Raw genomic sequence first — 22,327 nt, forward strand, 5'->3', positions numbered from 1 at the left:
CCCAAATCAAGGAAAAAGATAACATCTAATAGATTCAAACAAAAGACTACTGTAGAAACACTATGAGATAAAATGCCAAGATACGAACTGTTAATTGAACATACCAGTACATTGTTAACAGCTTTGGGAAAAAAATTCTGCAGTCTTAGAACATCCTTCTTCAAAGAACGCCAAGATATTAGCAAGTACTCAATCTGGAATGAGGTAATACCCTTCCAAAACAATGTGTGATCCTCAAGAAGATTAGTGCTTAATTGGAATAGTACGTCGAAGCTAGGTGACTCCACAAGAATATCAAGCACCTCTGTTTCCAACTCCCGTAGAGCCACCAATAATGTAACAAAACAACGAGTTTCATCACTGTGGTGGTATTCACCTTCCATATTCCACTGTTGAAAACTAAGTTGTAATAGGCTTATGCACTGGATAGCATTAAAGAGTCGCCCACTGAATATTTGTAACGATCTATTTGATGCAGTCAATTCCACCAACTTTAGGGAAAGAATCGGAAGGGGTTGCATATTTAGATCTATTTGACAATGTGAAGAAAGCACTCTTCGGCCATCAATGATACAGTTCCAAATAGGATGATTTATCAACCATGCAAGGAGGTTTAGGAAAGATCTGAAGAAGTGGCAATATGGCTCTAAAATGGAACTATACCATTTAAACCAGCAAAGATAAAGATTAAGATCAGTCTCAGTGGCCTGTTCAATCGTCCACTTCGCAGCAAAAAAAAGCATCTTATTGACCAATTCCAGGTCAAATTCTGCCAGCTTAGCATGCTTCACACTTAACTCATTCAAATCCGTAGGAAACAGAATATTCTTTAACATCTGAAAAGGAATCACAGATGGGACTACTTGCTTTCCATCAATCAATAACTTAGTACCCATATGGCCCATGGAAGTTACAGAAAGCTCCATAAAGCATCCATTATGGTCAATACTTAATTCATAAGCAGCACACTGTGCCCCCAAGAATTCCAAGTACAAGCAATTTTGTTTGATGCAAGCTTCTTTAGAGTAGTAAATAAAATTCCTTAAATTATGAGGTGCAGGCCACCCACCTGGCAAGGATAAAGAATGTCCTTGCAATGCGTCTAACTTATAAAGTTTAGATGCTGAGAAATAAGATGTCTTCCCATGCATAACAATATCAAGCCCTTGAGCCTCACCTAAGGAAGACAGATATGTATGTTCCCAACTTAACTGAAGACTCCATACAGGCCTATCCCCGTTCATGAGTAACTGCTGGAATAACTGAACCCAACGCGTAAGCTCCAGTAGTGTTATTCGCATCCCAAGGCACAAAGCTGCATCTCTGGCATAGATATGTGCTTCAGCCATTGCATCAACAAGCCCACTGACAGGGATACCAGATAGAACTAGAAACCTCTTCACTTCTCTTAGCTCGGTTTCCTTACAATAATAACCACTTTTCCCATCAAGCAGCCAGTCAGGTTGCATCATAAATATTTCAACTCCTCTATTTCTCATTGCTCTAGAGACTTCACCGTATCTTGGGTTAACTGTGAGGAACATCCGAAATTTTTGGTGGGGATGAAGGACCATAGGTTTATCATCCACAAGCCCACGCTCATTAATAGTAATGGATCCACTGGTTTCCACAAGAGAGTTGATCCTGTCAAGAACCTACATTGAAAGAAAAAAGTGTGCATATGATTAGGAAATAGGGAGGAAACAACAACAAGTGAATATAATACTATAATGAGACTTTGGAAACAAGAAGAAGTGAATACAATACTAGAAAGAGACTTTATCCACAGACCGTGGGATTGCAAAGATTTGCATTCTCCAGGACAATCCATTCCCCATTCTCAATAGCCTTGACTAGTAGCCCCGTGGTCCACTCAAACTTTGCAGGAGATGGCTGTCTGCTGTGGCTTTTTTGCAAGTTTGTTATCATCACCAGAGACTCATCCAGTTGTTTGCATGAACAAGATACAAGGAACTGATATTTCTCTAAATCAAGCTTTAGCTGTTCAATGATCTCGACCAATGAGCCCAGCAAACTAAAAAATTCACTGTTCCATCCCTCAAAATCTGTGTAAGTGTAACTAGAAAGAGAACTGTAATTTATGTCGCACAAGAAAGCAAGCCATCGGTCAATTAAACTCCTGCGTTCAACTAAAAATGACTGCATCGAGGATTCCAAATTTAGACTGCAATACTCGCTAATGTATTGCTCAACTTGAGCAATGACAGTGCGAAAATTGCGGAAGGCATTGTATTGCTCAAAGCATCCAATCAATTCAGAAATATCGGTTGCAGATGAAAGATTCAATTCATTGAGCACATTTCCAGTGAGCTCTGCAAGTAATCTGACAAGTGAAGTTTTACCAGATGATGATGGACCAACTAAGATACACAACCATTGATTCTGTACACATTGAAGAGTAGCTTCCAAGCTATTGCGAATTCCTGGTAATATGCTAAGCTGGCTTTCTGAAATTTTGGATCGTTGAAAACGATTTCTATCCATAGCTGCGTTCCCCACAATCAAATGTTGTGGATCAATCTGTACTACTGGGTAAGGATTTATAGATGGCTTCAACCCAAAAACCTCTTCATAGAGCTGTATAACTTCTCTACGATCAGCTACGTTACGCATCCTCTGAATATATATGATATTAAGAAAGCAATCGACTTGTGAAATTTCAGGTGCACCTACATATGATATTACAGCTATCAGAAGACGCGCATAATCTTAGCAAACCAGTGAAGAAGTCAATAACATACAAAGAAACTACACCTTCTATTATCTGGCATGACCGAATAACATCTCGCAGATTAAATTCCCAGGGAGAACCATCCTGACCATATTTGTGGAATAACATTGTATCTTCATACAATCGCTTATTAAATAAAATCAACTTTGAGAGTAAAGCTCTCGGGATTGTTGGAAAGAGTGCACTACTAATGAAGAGATAATCATTCTCAACTAACTCATCCACATAAACCTGCAATCATAAACACAAATATTAGGTAACTAATGGTATAGCATTTGAATTATAACATACATAAGTTTTTTACATTGGATACACCAATCTTGACTTCAAATGATCCAACCAAAAGGGAAAAAGAGATATAGGAGAGAAATCAAAAGCTCCAGAAGGTTAAACTATCAGATGAAGGTTCAAGAAAAAGAGGTTGACACAGGTCAGATCTGTATCAACTGTCTGAATCTTCAACCACGAACACTTTGATCGTGATGGAAGATTCAGACATATAAACAGGATTTTTCAATCAAATTTGACAGATTCAAGCTTCAAAGTGCCTGCATAATCAGCAGATCAATTGTTTCAATCTTTTCCAGATCAATAGCAGCAGTTGTAGAAGATAGTTTTAATTTGAAAAGAAACCGATGTGTTTTAAGCTCTGTCTATACAGAGAGTCCTAAGGAATCCTCTTGCAGGTATATCAGTACCTTTCTGTCCAACAGATTTATTTCTTTAGTTTTAAATTCTTCTATGATATGCCAGGTATACCCCTTACTATGAGATATTATAGGAGCTATTTAGGCATATCAATTAATAGGGTTTATGGAGTTAAAAGGGAAACTTGACGATTTGACGAGAATTACAGATCTGTCTTCTCTCTCTATCTTTAATGAATATTGCAGCAGGTCATTGCCACGGACTTTTGGATTGAATTCTGGTTACTTGCTTGGTGACATACAGACCTGTATTCCCTAAATTTTAATCCCTCACCAAAAGTCCTGTTCTTTCCCCCTTTATTTTTCAGAAATAAAATTTTCAACATTTCTAAATACCAGCATAGTTAAAATCGATATTGTATCCTTCTAAACATCACGAACATATCCCAGTAAACGTTTTAGTTACCATAGCCCGATCTGTCATATGACAGCAATATACCAAACCCCAGTCGGATAAGCTCTGAATTGGTCTTCAAATACTGTTCTGTTTTTCTCTGTCCACAGACCCCACACAATTGCAAAAGGGGCTAGGTTCCACACAATGCTTCCCTTCTCGCCAAAAGGACTCTTGGCAAAACATCATAACAACCCTAAACAAACCAAGGCCAATCAATATCTCCAGGCCTGCAGGCAACTCCTCGCAACAACAGTATAGCATCTGTTAGCTATATAGTGCCCATTATTTGCAAGTTTCTTATTCTTTTATGACTGAGGAAGTCAATGTAAGGACACTCGTTACTTGTAACCATCCTTGCCTAGCAAAGCTAGATCCAATTTTCTTATCCTTTCCTGTGAGGAGTGTCAGAGAAGTTAACGATGAAAGGGGGAGAGAGAATCGTGATTAGCGCCCAGCTCTAGTCATGATTCTTCTCCCCCCTAGGGTCTTTTGTTATTTCTTTTGGTGCTTATTTTCTTTTATGCCCTTGTTAAATTAGTTTAGTATATGTTGAATGAAGTGGGCAGTCCCAACCCAAAGGGTTGTGACATCTCTTCTCTTCCTCTTTCTCTTTTATTATTTACATGATATCAGAGCTTGGTCCTTAAACATTTGATCAGGTTTGGTATGACTACATCCAGGATAACACTTTCTTTTAGTTGATACTGTCTCAACTCAGAGGTCACGCCTATGCTTAGAAGGGTTGTGTTCACCCCCTGCTTTTTGGTTCAAGTAATATGGAGGATTGATTGATTGATTGATTTAAGAATATGATCAATCAAGGTTTTGGAGTGATCCATGCTTGGCTTTGGCTTCCCTTCCCCCCCCCCCTTTTGTAGCTGCTGGTCCTTGCTGCAGATTTTAGTTTTAGTTTTTTCTCTTTTGTTTTATTTGTAATTGTTTGTAGCTGTTTCTGGTTTTAGTGCCAGGCTCTCGGGCCCTGGCTTCTTTGCTGGCCTTGGCCTCCCCCTCCCCCTCCCCCATTTTCCCTTGTATATTCTTCTCCTCTTGGTAATGAATTATTTATTCATCCAAAAAAAAAAAAAGTTTTGCAGTGATCGGTTCTTGAGGGTTTTGTGGATCGACTTCTCTCAAAGATTAAACCAGCTGATTTCTTAGGGTTTTGTTGTGTGATTGCCCTTTGATTTATTTGTCAATGGCTTATGCAAAGAATGTGGTGGCCGAGGTTGTATCCTCGTCCTCGCATAGGATCACAGATAAGAAACTTGTAGGGGCTGCTAATTTCCAACAATGGAAGAAAAATGTTCAATTTTTATTGACAGGTTGCGAACAACAGGATCATCTCTCAAAGATTAAACCTGTTGAGGACACTACATTGGATACTGTTGATGCACGAATTTTAGTGCAGCTAATGAATTCTATGGAGAATTCCATTGTTGATCTTGTTACTCACATCGACACTATGAAGGAGTTTTAGGAATATTTGAATGTTCTATATTCTGGACTAAACAATCTTTCTCATATTTACTAGTTATCACACGAAGAGTCGTCCTCTGACTCAATACTTTTCTGATTTTAAAAGGATGTACAAAGAATTAAACTCTCCACTTCCTATTAGCGGTGATGTAGAAAAGATGCAGAACCACAGAGAACAGCTCGCGGCTGTGAGTTTTTTGGGCGGTCTTGTTCGTTCTTATATTCTTGGAAGTGACATGGTGGTCTCTCTTGCAAATACATTTTCCCATGTCTTATAGGTATCTCAAGACGGTCCTACACTAGCGTATAGTTCGGCTCTCATATCTCAAAACAATAATCGTGGTAGCATACATGGCACTGGAAAAAGGCAAAATGCTAGTACTTCCAACTCTTAAGATGGCTCAGGAATAGTACGAGCATGCCATCATTGTGGCAAACCAAGAAAATCTAAGAGTAAGATGGTTATGACAACATATGGATTTGCACGATATAATCAATTTCAAATTTCTTAGCCTTCGAAGCCCTCCATTGCTACTTTTCTCTAGACATGTAATGCCACTACATGTCTCTCTTCTCATCCTTGGATTATTAATTCAAGTTCATCCGACCACATGTCTGGTGTCTGGTTTTCAAGTATATTTTCCTTCTTTTAGGAATCCTCTTCCAGTGTCACTTTGGCCGGTGATTCTTTAACAAAGGTCAATGGCACCGGCACACTTCGTCCCACTTCTTATTTGTCATTATCGTATATTCTTCATTTGCCATAATTTCCTTCTAATCTTTTATCTATCAGCAAGCTTACACATGTAATCAGTTGTTCCATAACTTTATCTTGATTCATGTGTTTTTCAGGACCTTACGATGAAGATGATTGATAGCGGCCGTGATTTGGGGGTTGTATCTTCTTGAAGACGATTCTTCTTCCATTGCTTGCTCGAGTGCACTGAATCCTTATCAAGTTCACTGCCGTCTACCACCTGGGTCATCCGCCTTTACAGAATTTGGAAAAATTGATTATCGTTTTAGTTCTCTTTCAAGTCTAGAATGTGAGTCGTGTCAGTTTGGGAACCTTTATCATGTGAGTTATTCCCCTCCAATCAATAAATGGTCCGTGCACCTGTTTGCTTTAGTTCATCCAAATGTGTGGGGTCCTTGTCTTGTTGCGTCTAAGTTGGGTTTTAAATACTTTCAACTTTTGTTGATTACTATTCTAAAGTCACTCGACTTTATTAATGAAAAGTCGTTCTGAATTGATTTTTTTTTTTTTTTTTTGGGGTGCATTTTTTGCTGAACTCAAACTCAATTTCATATGACTATCCATATCTTATGTAGTGATGATGCAAAAGAATGGTGAAATTCAAAGTCAATTTCATACGAATATTTTTCTGGCCCATTTTCTTAGTTTATGACTTAACATGGTATGATTCATCAATCTTCTTGTTCAGACACCCCTCAACAAAACGGTATTGCTGAATGGAAGAATAGAAATTTGATGGGAGTTGCTCGGTCCCTTCTATTTGATATGAAGGTGGCTAGTCATTTTGGGATGATGATGTTTTGATTGCATGACAACAAAGCCTTGTCCTAACTTAATGGGGTCCGCTACACGGATTCAAGCAAAGACAAAGAAAAGGAAAAGGAAAAGGAAAAGGAAAAGGAAAAGTAAGCATATCACAAAAATAGTAACGAAGTAAAACAAAGCTAGAAGATGTCTGTTACACGAATTCTGGCCCTCCAATCCCCTCTATTTGATGCCATACTTGGAGCAAGACCTAATATGTGCATGTCTTCCCTCACCACTTCTCCAGTTCTCCTATTGTCATTTTTAGCATACCCCTAGCTCTTTTACATCCTTCTTAGTTGGATCAGATCACTCCTTACTGGTGCATCCGATGTCCTCCTTTGAACACGGCCATACCATCTCAAACAACTTTCCCCTAGTTTATCACAAATTGTAGCGACTCCCAATCTAATGCTTTCATTCCTTAGCTTATCCTTCCTAGTTTTCCCGCACATGCATCTTAACATTCTCATCTCCGCTACACACAGCTTATCAACATGCCGCTTCTTAACTACCCAACATTCAGCCACATACATCATAGTCGGGCATACAACTACCTTATAGAATATTCCCTTAAGTTCTACAACAACACAAAGATCACACAAAACTCCGGACGCACTTCTCCACTTCGCCCATCCCACTTTAATTCTATGTGACACATCATCCTCTGCATCGTCTTCCTTATTTATGATAGATCCCAAATATCTACAAAAGTCAATTCGCGGTCTCTCTCTCCCTCAATAGTCACCATGTCGTTAACCATCATAATATGGTTAAAGTTACACATCATATACTCCATTAAAGCTTTTTTACTCAAAGGTTGATCTCCATCGCTCCAGTCTAGCGCTGAGCCATGTTTTTGTGTCATCTAATAATACAACATCGTCATCGAATAGCATATACTATGGAACCACTCCTTAAATATTTTTGGTCAACTCATCCATTACAAGCACAAACAGGTAGTGCTTAAAGCTGTTCCTCGACGAAGCCCGATAGTAATTGGTAACTTGCTCCCTTGACAGCCCTTTGTTCTCACACTAGTCACCACATCATTATACATATCTTTAAGTATATCCAAATATCTGCTCGACACCCTTCTCTTCTCTAGAACATGCCAAATTAACTCTCTAAGGACTCTATCATAGGCCTTTTCCAGGTCAATAAAGACCATATATAGGGCCTTCTTGGCAATTTTATAGGTTTCTATGAATCTCCTAAGAAGGTAAATAGTTTCATTAGTTGAACTCCCTAGCATAAAACCAAATTGGTGAACTAAGATATTAGATTCTCTTCTCAAGCAGGCTTCAATAACCTTCTCCCGAAGCTTTATAGTATAGCATAAGTTTTATGCCTTTATAATTATTGCAATCTTGAATATTCCCTTTTTTTTCTTTTTTTTGGTAGATGGGGACCCCCTCCACTCATCTAGCATTTTCCTTGTACTCATAATCTTATTAAAAAATGTGGTTAACCATTAAACCCCACAAAGTCCTAAGCCCCAAACTTCTATTAGGACTTTGTCTAGGCTGAGTCTTATTTGATTTCATCTTTCTTAAGGAATCTTTAGCCTTAGCTATACCAATCTTACATATATATGTATGGTGTGTGGTGTCTTGATGAAAAATGCACTTCCCTAAGCTAAATCCACTCAAGTTGTCTCCATTTAATAAATAGCTTACAAAAATAATCATCCCATCTCTTCATAATGTCTTCATACTTTACAAGCACCCTACCATCCTCATCTTTGATACACCTAATATCCTCAAAATCTTTGCTACTCATATCCCTCATTTTAGCTATCTTATATATAGCTATTCCCCAGCCTTAGTGTTCAGGTTATTGTAAAGGTCATTATATTTTTTTCACCCTTGCTTTCCCCATAACTTTTCTTTGTTTCTGGCAGTATAATTTTTTTTTATCATCTACCACTTTAGTCCTTTGCCAAGTCTTAAAACAATCTTTCTTAGACTTGATGACAGCCTAGACTTCATCATCCACCACCAAGTCTCCCTGTAGGCCCGACAGGTGCCCATTGATTCCTCTAGGACCTCTTTAACAACCCTTTTAATACATGTCGACGTCTCGGTTCACATCGCACTAGAGTCTCCATCATTGTCCCACTTTCCTTATGCAACCACATTATTTGTAAATGCATCTAGTGTGTCTCCCTTTAATCTCCACCATCTAACCTTAGGCAAACAGGCTTCTCTACCTTACGAGTATGCGAACAAAGGCACATATCCAAGACCATCAGTCTATGTTGAGAATTAAGGCTCTCCCCAGGTATAACCTTAAAATCCTTACACAACAATCTATCAGGCCTTCTAGTTAGGAAGAAGTCAATTTGGTCCTCATACAGTTCGCTTATGTACGTAACAAGGTGCCCCTCTCTCTTTTTAAAGAAAGTGCTCACAATAAGTAGGATCATAGGCAACTGCAAAGTCTAAAACAGAGATCCCCTCCTCGTTCCTCTCCCCAACACATATCCTCTATGTACATCTTCATACCCTCGCTGATCCATCCCAATATGTTCGTTTGGGTCACCCCCCATAACAATCTTTTTATCCTAGCCAAAGCTTTAATCCATCCATGTCTTCCCAAAATTGTAACTTACTACCTACATCCAACCCTATTTGGGGTACGTAGGCACTGATTATATTGACAGTCTCTTTCTCCAAAATTATCTTGATGGATATGACCAATCTCCCACTCTCTTCAGATCCACCACATCATTCTTGAGGTCTTTATCCACAACTATGCTCATTGCTCACTCCTCTTGATCCAACTAAGTCATCTAACGCCTTAGATTTTTTGCCCTTCCATTTAGTCTCCTATATACAAGCAATATTAATCATTCTTCTCTCAAAGCATCTATCAACTATATGCCCATGCTCATTAAGGATCCAATGTTCTAGGTGGCAAGTCTGAGCCTACACTTGTGTAGTACACTCGTTACAGGACGATGAGACATGACACAAAAAATGGAGAAGGTGAATGGCTGATTATAATAAAGATTTCGACTACCTACCTGACACACCAATATAGAAGAAAACATAAAATAGATAAGTGTGGTAAGATATAGTCAATTAGTACATTAATCAAGCAATCACATCAAATACTAAAAGAGAAAAAGAGCGCATGCCAAAAATTGATAAATACTGATGGTCGAAGAAAGTGCCACCTTATACGCACACAAAAAGCACGAACCTTTGGTAGGCTTAGTCAAAAAGAGGAAGTCCAATAAAATCAACACACAATCTCGCGACATCACACACAAACATCAAGAAAGTAGGTAACAGGACTACAAAATACACAACGGATGCTAAGCAGCTATAAATAAATAAAGCAATCTACAAATAAATAGATAAGCATCAACGATAGGGAAATAAATAAGGTAGTATAAGAAAAGTCCCATACTACACAGAGAACTCCAAGACCCGAAAAGTTCAGCATATGGCAAGGGTAATAGCCCTGAACAGCTTGGCACAAATCGTGTCAGGATTCTCAGCTGCCATGATGCGGCACTATGATGCAGTTCGAACCAAATAGTAGGGGCATGTCTAAGGAAGTGGGGTAATGGTTAGGAAGACAAGATTTCAAGATTCTAGGGGGATCGGGTGAGGAGAGGGGGAAGGAACAAGCCAGAAGGTTAAGGAAGTTGGTGACATGGTGATAGGGGAGCCGGCAATCGAAGCCTCGGTGAACAGCGACCGCAATTATAACAATCCTAAGGAAGCAAAATTCTTTGTCAAATAAGTTCCGACCAGCACTAAAGGCGTAACGATCTGTGCAATGTCTCGAAGAGAAGCTTGATGAAATAGTCATTTTTGTGAAGATACAAACCACCTGTGCCTGGACACAAATACCCTATGAAGCTTTATTGTTCCCTAGGATTGGCTTTCGACCATTCCTGCGTAGCTTAGGTGGAGGTAGGCACGAGGAGAAAGGTAATGGGGGAATCGAGAAGGGCAACGAGAGAGTGGAGGTTTGGGGTAGGAGGGAGACAATGAAAGAAATATAATCGGAGTGGCAGGGATAGTCGTGGTAGGAGAGAGGGCGAAGAGATAAACTTGGAAAAGGGGAGTAAAGAGATAGTCATTGGGTGGGATAATCATTTTGTTAGGCCAAATCGGACGCAAACAGAAAATCGAGGAGAGAAATCAGGAGAGGTTGAGGAAGAAATTGAGGGGAGGCAGACAGAGACACAAAAAATGTGAAAAATCGGCGAGAAGACAGGTGAGAGAGGGATTGAGGCGAGAAGATAGGGTTAGATGACTTCAAACTTTGGTATTCAGGAGCTGCACCCAACACTCCCTTTCTAATTTTGTGTCTAATTGTGGTTTATCTCCTCCTTTTCATTTTTGTCTATCTACTATTTCTTGTCATATTGTACATAAGTCTGTTGCAAAGGCATTGTCTAGTCCTGACTTGAGGACAGCTATAGAGGAGGACTTGTTTGCCAGAGGAAAATCACACTTCAGATCTATATCCTTACTTGTGAGTACGTCTGCTATTAGTTTCCATTGAGTGTATGTTGTCATGGTCAACCACGATGGATTTTTTGCTTCGTTGAAGGCAAGGTTGGTTGCCAAAGGGTATGCCCAGGTTTGTGGTATTGACTATCTTGATACTTTCTCTACTGCAGCCAAACTTGTCTTTGTTCGTATTTGATATCTCTTGCAACTTCTCATCACAAGCCGTTATATCAACTCAAAGTTAAAAATGCTTTCCTTTATGGTGATCTCCATGGGAAAGTATATGTGGAGCAACCTCCAGGTTTTGTTGCTCAAAGGGAGTCAGGTACCGTGTGCAAGCTCAAGAAGTCTTTATATGGTTTGAAGCAACCTCCTTAGGCATGGTTTGATAAGTTTACAGAAGTGGTTCTTGATTTTGGACTGTCGCGATGTGATAGTGATCACTCGGTGTTTTATCGACAATCTGGTGTAGGGTATGGTTCATGTTGATGATATTGTCATCATTGGAGATGATATTCAAAGCATCCAAAGTTCGAAGATTCATCTGGGAAGATTGAAATATTTTTTGCGTATTGAAGTAGCTCAGTCAAGGAAAGGTATTTCACTTTCTCAGCAGAAGTATGTTCTGGATTTTCTTACAGAAGTAAGAACAATAGGCTCCAAACCTTTGGATTCTCACAGGGATTCCAATGTAAAGCTTACAACTGAAAGTGACGACACCCTAGAAGATCCTGAAAGGTACCAGAAGGTGGATGGAAAATTGAATTAGTTGACTGTGACTCAACCTGATATCGTTTCCTATCAGTGTTGTGAGTCAATTTATGTACGTCCCACTAGGATGCTATTACTCAAATTCTAAGATATCTCAAGAAAGCTCCAAGCCGTAGTCCAGTATACTCTAATCATGGACATGGACGTATTAAAAGTTTTTGTGATGTTGATTGAGCTGGATCTCCGGTTGATAGGTGGTCAACTGTTGGTTATTGCACTTATGTTGGAAGGAACCTTATGTCTATGAATAGCAAGAAGCAGATGTTGTGGCTAGGTCCAGCAAAGAATCTGAATATCGAGCCATGGCACACATCACTTGTGAGTTAATGTGGGTGAAGCAGTTATTAACTAAGCTTGGGCTTGAAAGTGTGTCTCCTACGCAATTGTGGTCTGATAACCAAGTTGCCATTCCTATCGCATCAGATCCTGTGTTTCATGAGAGAACAAAACATATTGAGGTAGATTTCCACTTTGTTTGAGAAAAACTACAAGGAATTATTTCTACAAGTCACGTTCGCACAGGAGAACAACTTGCAAATATCTTTACCAAATCTCTGGAGTATGAGGATAGAATATATTTGTAACAAGCTGGGCATAATTAATATCTATGCTCTAGCTTGAGAGGGAGTGTTAGAAGTTCACAATGGAAAGGGGAGAGACAATCATGACTAGCGCCTAGCAATAGTCTTGATTCCTCTCCCCTCCTAGAGTCTTTTATGTCTTTGTTATTTCTTCTGGTTCTTATTCCTTTTATGCCCTTGTTACGTTAGTTTACCATATATTGAATGAAGTAGGCAGTCCCAACCTAAAGGGTTGTGACCCCCAAAGTTACAGAAACATCTCTCCTCTTCCTCTTTCTCTTTTATTATTTACAAGGAGTATAATGCTTTCTATCAATAATCCCAGCCAGTATCTGTTGGTCAATCTTCTACCACAGCCCTCATTGATATTGATACTACTACTGCCAAACAAGCTGTTCAGAAGCACTCACCTTGCGTCACCAACTCGTGGTGCCTCAGAGCATATAACTAGTATTTCTAGCTCTTCAAAAGTCAAAAACTTAAAAAATGTCTGTAGGATCACATAAATATATCTTCAATTTCTTCAATTGAACCAACAACGTAAAAGTTTCAGAAGTACCATACAACATGGCATGACATCATGACATACCCAATGGGAAGAAGAAAAAAAAAAAAGATATTTAGCTTCAGAAAATAAAACTCAAAACATTAAGTCAGCAGTGTGTCTGTGTGTAAAACAACAGCAACTCAGCCTTATCCCAACAAAATGGGGTCGGCTCAAGTCACCAGACTGTGTGATATGCAGAATTGTATCTCCCTACCAGATTTGGCAAATGAAGAATTATATTCTTGTTTCCAGTATCAGTGTCAATATCCGATTTTATAGCTGGTCATATTAATTCAGCCATCACTCCGAACAAACCTTATACAAATTAGCAGCAAAAGGAAATTAAATAAGAAAACACACCTTAGTAAAGCGATTAAGAAATGATTTCGGAAGGCCTTTCCTTCCTCCACCTTGGGAAGAAGGATTTTGACATGCAAAAACTCTGAAAGATGGCGGGCACTTGAAAGTACGCCCTAGCTCCGGAATAAAGACCTCAGCCCGGTGATCTAGAATGGCATTGAGACCCTGATAAAGGAGCATTAGTCAGCATGTAATTTTAATATAGCAACATAGTTTCAAGAAAATCATACTCAAATAGATATCAAATGGATCCAACAACAATACCTCCAACACAGATTGTGGAGCAAGATTAAGTTCATCCAATAAAACCCAACTTCCACTCTTCAAAGCCTGCACTGATAAACTAACGTGAGTCCAAAAACCTAAAAGGTATTCTGAAAACAAACAAGATAATCACGCATATCATCCACATATGAAAGTTCAACCTGTAGAAGGATCCCATCAGACCATGCAAATTTTATTCCTTCTTCACATTCCACAGGCAAGTCAGAACCCAATAGATCCATGATATCAGTCTGTAACAGTCATCATTACCATTTAATGAGCTAGATCAAAGTATATCTAAAAAGTCAGAAAGAGGCAGACAGAAGAGAAAAATAAATAAAATAAATGACAGAAGATTTTTAACCTGCTCAGAAAGGTTGATGCGAACAACTTTATGCCCAGAAAACTTCCCGAGTGCAATAATCAGACTAGTTTTTCCAACACCTGGACTACCTTCCAGTAACACTGGACAGCATAGGAACACACTAAAATGTCTGAGAACAATGCAATGTAGTCCTGAAAGTAAAAACAGGGCAAACTTCATTGATACAAACCAGGTTTTGCAAGCTGCATTGCACGCAGCAGACGCAATGTATTCCTACGAGTGGTAGGCGCTAGAAACTCGAACCCCTCAAGTTTAGCCTCCTCATCACCTGAGAACAGATACTCATATATTCATAATGCTGAACATTAGAGAAGAATGGAATCCAATAGCAAAATTTTGTGTTTTATTATATAACACCTTCACAAGAAAAGAAAAAGAGCTTCATCAATGAAATTTCATAATTTGATATGGAATATACTGTTTCTTTCTCTTCCTGCATCCCCCCCCACTTCAAGGAACACAAGGAGACCATTACGCTCCACAACAACGATCATTTACCAGAATGCAAATCCACGAAAGAATAAAATAAGTACCTCTTTAACTCCATACATAATATTTATTCTATATCTGGAAAACACCAGGCAACATGCAAAATACTTCACTGCAAACTTGGAATTTAACCTTATGCAATTGGTCAACATGTTTGGCTAAATAGTTCACTAGTCGGTGACCAGACAACAATTAGCCCGTCAATTAATCACTTAAAAAATGATCTAGTTAAGTTTGCTCCCATTCTAAATCACAGTTAAGTGCTTACTACATTCTTTGATTAGCACCAGACAGTTTGTTATGTAATGCATCAGATATTTGGTTATAAAGTCCAACTGTAATACCACAAAGGTGGTTTACATTTCACAACAATCTGAACCTACAGGTCACATCATCTCAAAATTTCTTACTATGAAAATTGACATGAAAGAGTGATATATTAGTTGTGATTAAAGAAACAAGACACGCATGCTGATGTCACATGTAAATTATAAACACCACATATTGATTGTAAACAAAATTAGGCAGACAACAGTATCAAGACCATAGTTGCCAAGGCACGGCCTAGGCGTCGCACCCTTTCCTAAAGGATGCCTTGTTCGTGTTGCCTTGATTTTTTCCCTCTGCCACCGCCTTGGACCGCCTTGTTGCCATGACAACTATGATCAAGACATTAACAGGTGTGTTGGAACATCAGGATCCTGCATCTAGATCAAGGCAAATAGAAAGAATAAAGGAGAAGAGAAAAGAGAGAAGCACAAGAAAATCGTGGGGAGGCTGCCAGCAGCTAGAATAGAATACCTAGCCGTAGCCGCAGCCCCTCCTCCTCTATTTATAATAGTCCATCAATAAAAATAATGTGGACCAAAATAGCCATGTACCCCGCACCATAACATAACAGATAACCAAAAACCCAATAAGACCAAATACCCCTAGATACTCAACACTCCCCCTCAACTGGAGCATATACATCAGCCATGCTCAGCTTGTTACTATGTGTGAAAACTAGGAGCAAAACAATGACTTGGTAAATATATCAACCAACTAATATGTAGAAGAGACAAAAGGAGTCTCGACTAGCTTCTTTAAGACTACATCTCAATCAAAGTGACAATCCACTCCAATATGCTTGATCCTATTGTGAAAGACCGAATTACTAGCAATATAGACAGCTGTTAGGCTGTCACAATACATCCTCATAGGTGTAGGCATAAAAAAACTCATCTCTAGAAGCAACGTTCGAACCAACATCAATTCAGCATTAGTATGAGCCAAGGTCTATACTCTGTCTTATAACTAGACCTGGCAATGGTCGCCTATTTCTTACTATGCCATGTAACCAAGTTATCTCCAACAAAGGTACAATATCCTACAGTAGAACAACGATCACTGGCAAAGCCTGCCCAATCACCATCAGAGAAAGCAACCAACTTCATATGCTAGGTCGATAAATAAGCCCTTAACCAGGGGCACCCTTCAAATACTGAAGGATCCGAATAGCTGGATCCCAATGACTTTCTGAGGAGACAAAATAAACTGATTGAGGACTCCAACGGCAAAAGATAAGTCTAGTCTGGTGAAATATATCAACTTCCCAATCAAACTCCTGTACTGATGCACGTCTTTGAGAGGCTCCCACCATCATCTCCAAACTTCTGATGAGGATCCATCGGAAATTCCAATGGCTTTGATGCAAGCATACTAGTGGGAGATAGAAGCAAGGTTTAAAGTATCATTGTGTATCGTATTGTATCGGCCGGTATCGATACGATACATGCATTAATAAAAAAATTTTGGTATTGATACAATATAATATGGTACAAATTAATACACATTGATACGTACAGATACCCGAACATTTAAAATCCAATTGTATTGGTACGTATCGTATTGTATCAAGCCGTATCGGCTACTACAGTACAAATACAGCTTGATACGTCTCTTTAAAGGGGTAGAATGCCTTTTACGCAACCAGAATCGTGAACAAGAGTTGTGAGGTGAGTTTTTGGGCATTACTCTTCAAAATTACCCCCAGTAAATGATTCCCAATAATAAGCAAGTGCGTAACATAGGCAAGTACTTCCTAGATTAAATTGAGATCAGGCTTCACCAATAATAGGCAAGTGCACAACATCATCCTTAGTCGCTCCTTTTCTTGAAGAACCTCCCAACAATTACTTTGATCCACACCGACACTCCTCATGGGTCTAATGGCAATGGCAATAGACTACATGTAGGAAACATCACCCTTTATAACAATTTCAACTGAATGCACCTCTCTCAATACGGTGCTCTCCATTTTAGTTTTTATGCATGATACATTGATACGTGTTATATATTACTCATTTATACTGTTTCTTATATGCAACAACGTATTTTCATACTTATCTTGTCCATTTTTGTGTGTATCTTTAGCGGATCTTGCGTATCTCTAATACAATACAATATGCTCCAAGAGGAATCTTAAAATCAGCCAACCGATACCGATACTTTAATCCTTGGGTAAGCTTGCTTTTTGTGTTGCTATTAACCATATTTGAATGGAGTGTAATGATATTTCCAGAAAATTTAGGACTCCACTTTTGACAACAAGAGCAAGCTACTCCTCTAGTGTTGATTACCCAAGCAGCCGACATATTATTATCTTGGGGTCTTATCTCTCTCCCTTCTGCAGCGCGCTTCCTCCTCTCCCTGAGGATTGGATCATGCTTTGTTTGTATTGCAGTTTTCTTTTATTTTACTTCTTCCCCTTTATAGGGGCTCCTTGTTTCTCCTTTCCCTTTTGGAAATGAACATATTTATTCACCCAAAAAAGAAATGTGTGCACCAAACTGGAACCTTTAGCTAGGAGTGATTTTACTTTGTAGTAGATTGCAAATGATGTGTGCCTTTCTTTCTCATTTCCTTCATATTTCTTAATAAAAAATGGTTTTACAATTCAGAAAAGTGAAGGAACAGAACAACAATGGTTTACACAGCAAACAGTTTTAAAGGTTAATAACCCAGAGTTGAAGCCCCAGGCCATTCAAACCAGTCAGATCAACAGGCATACTTAATATAACCTAGTAACATTAGCTTTTTCTTTTTCCTTTTTTCAACAGGCAAAGAAGAGAATTTGATTAACGAAAGAAGGAAAGGATTTCTTTCCTGCAAACTGAAAACAAAGCCCCATCCTCACGGTTCAACAACACCTGAAACAGACCACCAACGGCCACCAACACTCGCCCACGCAGCCACAAGCAAAGGAGCACTTGAGCAACACCTGAGAAACAAAAATCCTACACCCATCTGCATCTGCCACCAACAATAGATAGAATCTAGACCTCACCAATCATCTCATTTCTCAATCAATCCAGCAACATTTAATTGGCCATGCCATGTTATTCAGGCTTGGCAACTCATGGCCTCTCCAAGCAAGCCAGGGGTGCCTCCACCTTGAGTCATTACTTTTCCAAATTTCAGCACTTTGAAAAAGAAAAGAAATATAATTCCATAGTTGTCACTGCCCTCCACTACCAACCCCCCCCCCCCAAAAAAAAAAAAAAAGAAAAGAAAAAATTAACAAAAACCCACAATGCCCATAATTTTCAAGGCCCCAAGGAGAGCCAAAGCAGTGGCCAGGGGGGCCTAAGGCCTCACTGTGGCCAACCAGCAATATTGATCAAGGTGTGCATAAGACAAGCCTAACTTAGACCATAAGACCCTTACGCTAGTGCATATTACATGTCATGCAATCAATCATATAAAAAAATGATAAAAACAAGGATTTACAATAAATGACTACTTCAATAGTTGCATCCCTGGTGTGTGTCAGGGTTAAAGTGGTCTGCCTGGAGGCCTAGAAAGGCAAGAACCACAAACCTGTAACCCTGGTGTGATATGATGGCAAAATTATTTTTACACTGTATTTCTCTTTTAAAGGCAATGTGAACAATATTACTTCGTGAGATGGAGGAGGAAAGTAAGAATGCACCTTTTGTAATGTAAAATGGATGAATACCGAAAGCATTGTTAGACTGCACATTATTAGCAGACTGCACATTATTAGCGGACAAGGCATCTGCAGTGTGTTTAAGATCACCCCACCCATAATTTTCCATGTCAGTCAGATGGGAGTCGACCGAACCAGTATTGACCATCTGTACCAACAAAGCCAACATCAAATAGTTATATCAAGTGTAGACAAAGAATGTGCTCTAATGTGGACTAAATGGGAATAAATTTGATGCAATAGACAATCCAACTGTACAAAGACACTAAACTGAACTCAACTAGGCCCTATTCCAACTGGATACATGGTTCACTACACAATTCAAGTCAAGCCTTATTTGTTGTCCACCCGAAAACCATCATTCATGCACAGTAAATAACCAAGACGACAGTTTTGAGCAGGCCTTGTGATTATTATTAAGTAGAAAGAAGGCTAGCAACGAGAATTTTTAAGGGCATGAAGAATTCTGCATGATAAGCATTTACAATGGGCATACCATGAGAACCCATGTTACGATTTAAAGGTACCTTTTACCACATGATAGATCTAAAATACAGCATTCAAACAACCCCCAAGGCCTAAAGATGTTGTGTTTTCCTGGGTTTCACTTAATGAGTCCAAAATACAGCTTTCAAATGACCCCCAAGGCCTATAGCTAATGAATTTTCCCGGGTTTCACTTAATAAGTCCCTACCACTGAGCAGGCTGACAATGAAGAGCTTCAGGTTAGCCAGCATAAGTCAACAATGCGATATGGAATAAGGGACCACCAATCACCTATTTGTAGGCTGTGTCATGGTGAATGCCCCATAAAATATGAAAACTATGTGGTCTCTTTGGGATGGAAAGGGGAAATCTGAGTCATCTGACAGAGTGTTCGCTACCGTTTCACCTAAAAGCTCGAACTATTAAGGAAGGGCAGCATCAATGTATACATCAACACTCCCCCCACACATGCAGGCCAAGATCCCATGGTCTCAGCACATGAAGCTCACATGGCATGTCAAATGTCAGGAAAACTCTTCCGATGCACTTCCTAGGAGTCGAACACTCGACCTTCTGACTCTGATATTATGTTCACTACAGTTTCTCCTAAAATCTCGAACTGTTAGGGAACAGCAGCGTCAACCAACCATAGTTGGTCCCGGTTCATCTCGATATGGGGCTCCAAAAAGGTATGTAACGTTCCAACTTCCAAGGCAGCGCTATTGCATCACCAAAGCACCAAATCTTGACAAGGTTTTCAGATTGACCATGATATCTAAAGTGGGTATTGGTACTATTGGGGCAGTATTGAGGCAACCACGCTGTTAATTTCCATTTTAAGTGACAATTCTCCCCGAACCCTTTTATCTATTTTGGGTTGTGAGGGGAACAGATTTTCTACAAATCATATTAATAGTTATGAAACTGTCTAAGATTTTGAATCTAGGAGGGGTATTATCTGATCAGAACATGGTTTAAAGTCCCAGTCCGTATCGTGTATCGGCCAATACATATTGGTATCGATCGACACTGATATGATACGGACCAATACAATACACTTTTCAAAAATGAAGTGTATCCTTACATATTGATATGATATGCACCAATAAAACCGACTTTTAAAATAGATATCTACAGAACCCATTTCACTTTCGAAACAAAGCTTGTTCTTCTCGCTGGTAGTACTTAAGTTTCCAAAATTTGAAGCACAACTGCACAATTTTCATATCTTAGACTTGGGGCTTTAAATATTTAATAGAAAATGATTAAAAATCTACAATCAAACTGATGTTTAGAGGACTGAAGCATAAAAATCATCCATTAAAGCTAAACATAATGCAAACAGGTAAGTTGAAAGAAAATCGAATTTTTTTCGCATATCTTTATTCTACTTCTGTTTTTTACTATGTTTGAGAGAAGGCGACCAAGGAAAGGTAAGAGACTGTATATGCATTCATGCATGTGTGTGTACAAACACATAAACAATTACATATTTTGTGGCTTATCAGTCACATGTGTACATCCGTGATGTCAATCTGAGATATCATCCAGATCCAGACCGAATTAAAATGTTTGCAGAATTTTTTCCGACAATTGGCAAGAAGAAGAGGGGATTGTTGCAGGAGCCTATGCAAAAAACAAGGTGAATGAGCAAAACGTATGTCATTTTGAGGTTTCCAAATCATGAAATGGTTCCAAAGAAACTTGCGACAATGGTTTTAGGTGAAGAGGGTTAAAAAAATAAAAGAACAAAGTAATGATACAATCGACCCTGAAGATCCCAGGAAGCCAGAAGAATGGCCACCTACATAGCCATTGTATACACTGGATGACCCTCTCTTCTCTTGGACTGCCACCTAAACTTCCATGTTTAAGACTCACAGCCCAAGAAAAATGCTCCACTGATGGGGCTCAATGAAATCTATCAAAGTGTTGTGCATGGGCTCCACCCCCCCCCCCCACAAAAAAAAAAAAAAAAAAGGGTTGTTAGCATATGGATGGAAGCTGAGAGAATTACCTTTAGTTGTCCCAGAAGAAAGGACAAACATCTCTCTCTCAGTTCTCCCGCATAGTTCCTAGAAATACTGCTACCTGCAAATGTACGAGTACAGGTCATGAATTATTTAAATCAGTGAGAGAGAGAGAGAGAGAAAGGCAAGTTCCACAATGAATGCAACAATTTCAATGATGTAGAAGACTCAGACTGAAATAAAAAAGATTTTATGTCCTAAAATTTTCAATTACTGGAGAGTTCCATGGCACAACAAAAACCATTAATGTCTAAATATCACTTAATTCAAACTTCAAAATAGTGACTAAGGTCCATAACCAAGTGCAAGTTCTACTTTTGCAGGATCCAAGGAGGGGCATATTGGAGACGGTCTTAACCTATGGCATTTTGCATAAAGTCGCCATCTAAGACTCGAACCAACGTCTACACGCTGGCAGCCTGAGATTTTTACCATCACACCAAGCAATGATTCTTGATACTAAGGAAACGAAAAGAAAAAAAAAAAAAAAAAGCAACTTATATTTCTGTCCCATTTAAGATAATAATATAAATTCAGAAATCTAGCACCCAGACAGTTAAAATTTAATCTAAATACCTATATCATGGAATGTATGAGAATAAAAAGGATGACAAGCCCAGATGCTACCAATTGAATCTAAATCTAGGTACTGACAAACACACAATTGTATTTTCTTTATTCTTTTACATGAAGTAGGTACTGTTGTACAAAATTTTACTTGGAAGTTAGAAGGGGCTTCCACCACATTTAAAGAGATACATGGTATAGTACACTTCATCAGCTACAGTTTCACACATACAAAATGTTATATTACGAAGCAAGAAAATCCCTCAAAATCCATATAGAACATATCCATAGCTAGTTGGAAGCAGTAAAACTGAAGATAATGCAGAAAAACTCAAATTTAGCCTGGAAAAAAAATTATTTATCAGCCACAAAAAGGAAATAAAAAAGAACACAAAACCTTTTTTTCCCATAAACTGCTAAACCATAGCAGCTACAGCATACCACAAAATAGCATCAGAACATAAGGATAAGAAAGAAATCCTGTGCAT

At 38.9% G+C, this 22,327-nt stretch overlaps 1 protein-coding gene across 3 annotated transcripts in view; it reads right to left on the bottom strand.

Moving 5' to 3' along the window:
* The window catches only part of LOC122084122 (midasin), a 93,370-nt gene that overhangs the window by 32,195 nt on the left and 38,848 nt on the right, over positions 1 to 22,327 (bottom strand). For all 3 annotated transcript variants that reach the window (XM_042652195.1, XM_042652196.1, XM_042652197.1), the window contains 10 exons: positions 21,260 to 21,333; positions 18,739 to 18,904; positions 14,446 to 14,544; positions 14,256 to 14,356; positions 14,053 to 14,142; positions 13,892 to 13,957; positions 13,628 to 13,792; positions 2,776 to 2,983; positions 1,792 to 2,690; positions 105 to 1,655 (listed from right to left, as the gene is read on the bottom strand). In XM_042652195.1, coding sequence (XP_042508129.1) covers positions 105 to 1,655; positions 1,792 to 2,690; positions 2,776 to 2,983; positions 13,628 to 13,792; positions 13,892 to 13,957; positions 14,053 to 14,142; positions 14,256 to 14,356; positions 14,446 to 14,544; positions 18,739 to 18,904; positions 21,260 to 21,333 — 3,419 coding nt within the window. The remainder of the gene's footprint in view (positions 1 to 104; positions 1,656 to 1,791; positions 2,691 to 2,775; positions 2,984 to 13,627; positions 13,793 to 13,891; positions 13,958 to 14,052; positions 14,143 to 14,255; positions 14,357 to 14,445; positions 14,545 to 18,738; positions 18,905 to 21,259; positions 21,334 to 22,327) is intronic.

The sequence above is a fragment of the Macadamia integrifolia genome, chromosome 7 (genome assembly GCF_013358625.1).
Source record: "Macadamia integrifolia cultivar HAES 741 chromosome 7, SCU_Mint_v3, whole genome shotgun sequence".
NCBI classification, from domain to species: domain Eukaryota; kingdom Viridiplantae; phylum Streptophyta; class Magnoliopsida; order Proteales; family Proteaceae; genus Macadamia; species Macadamia integrifolia.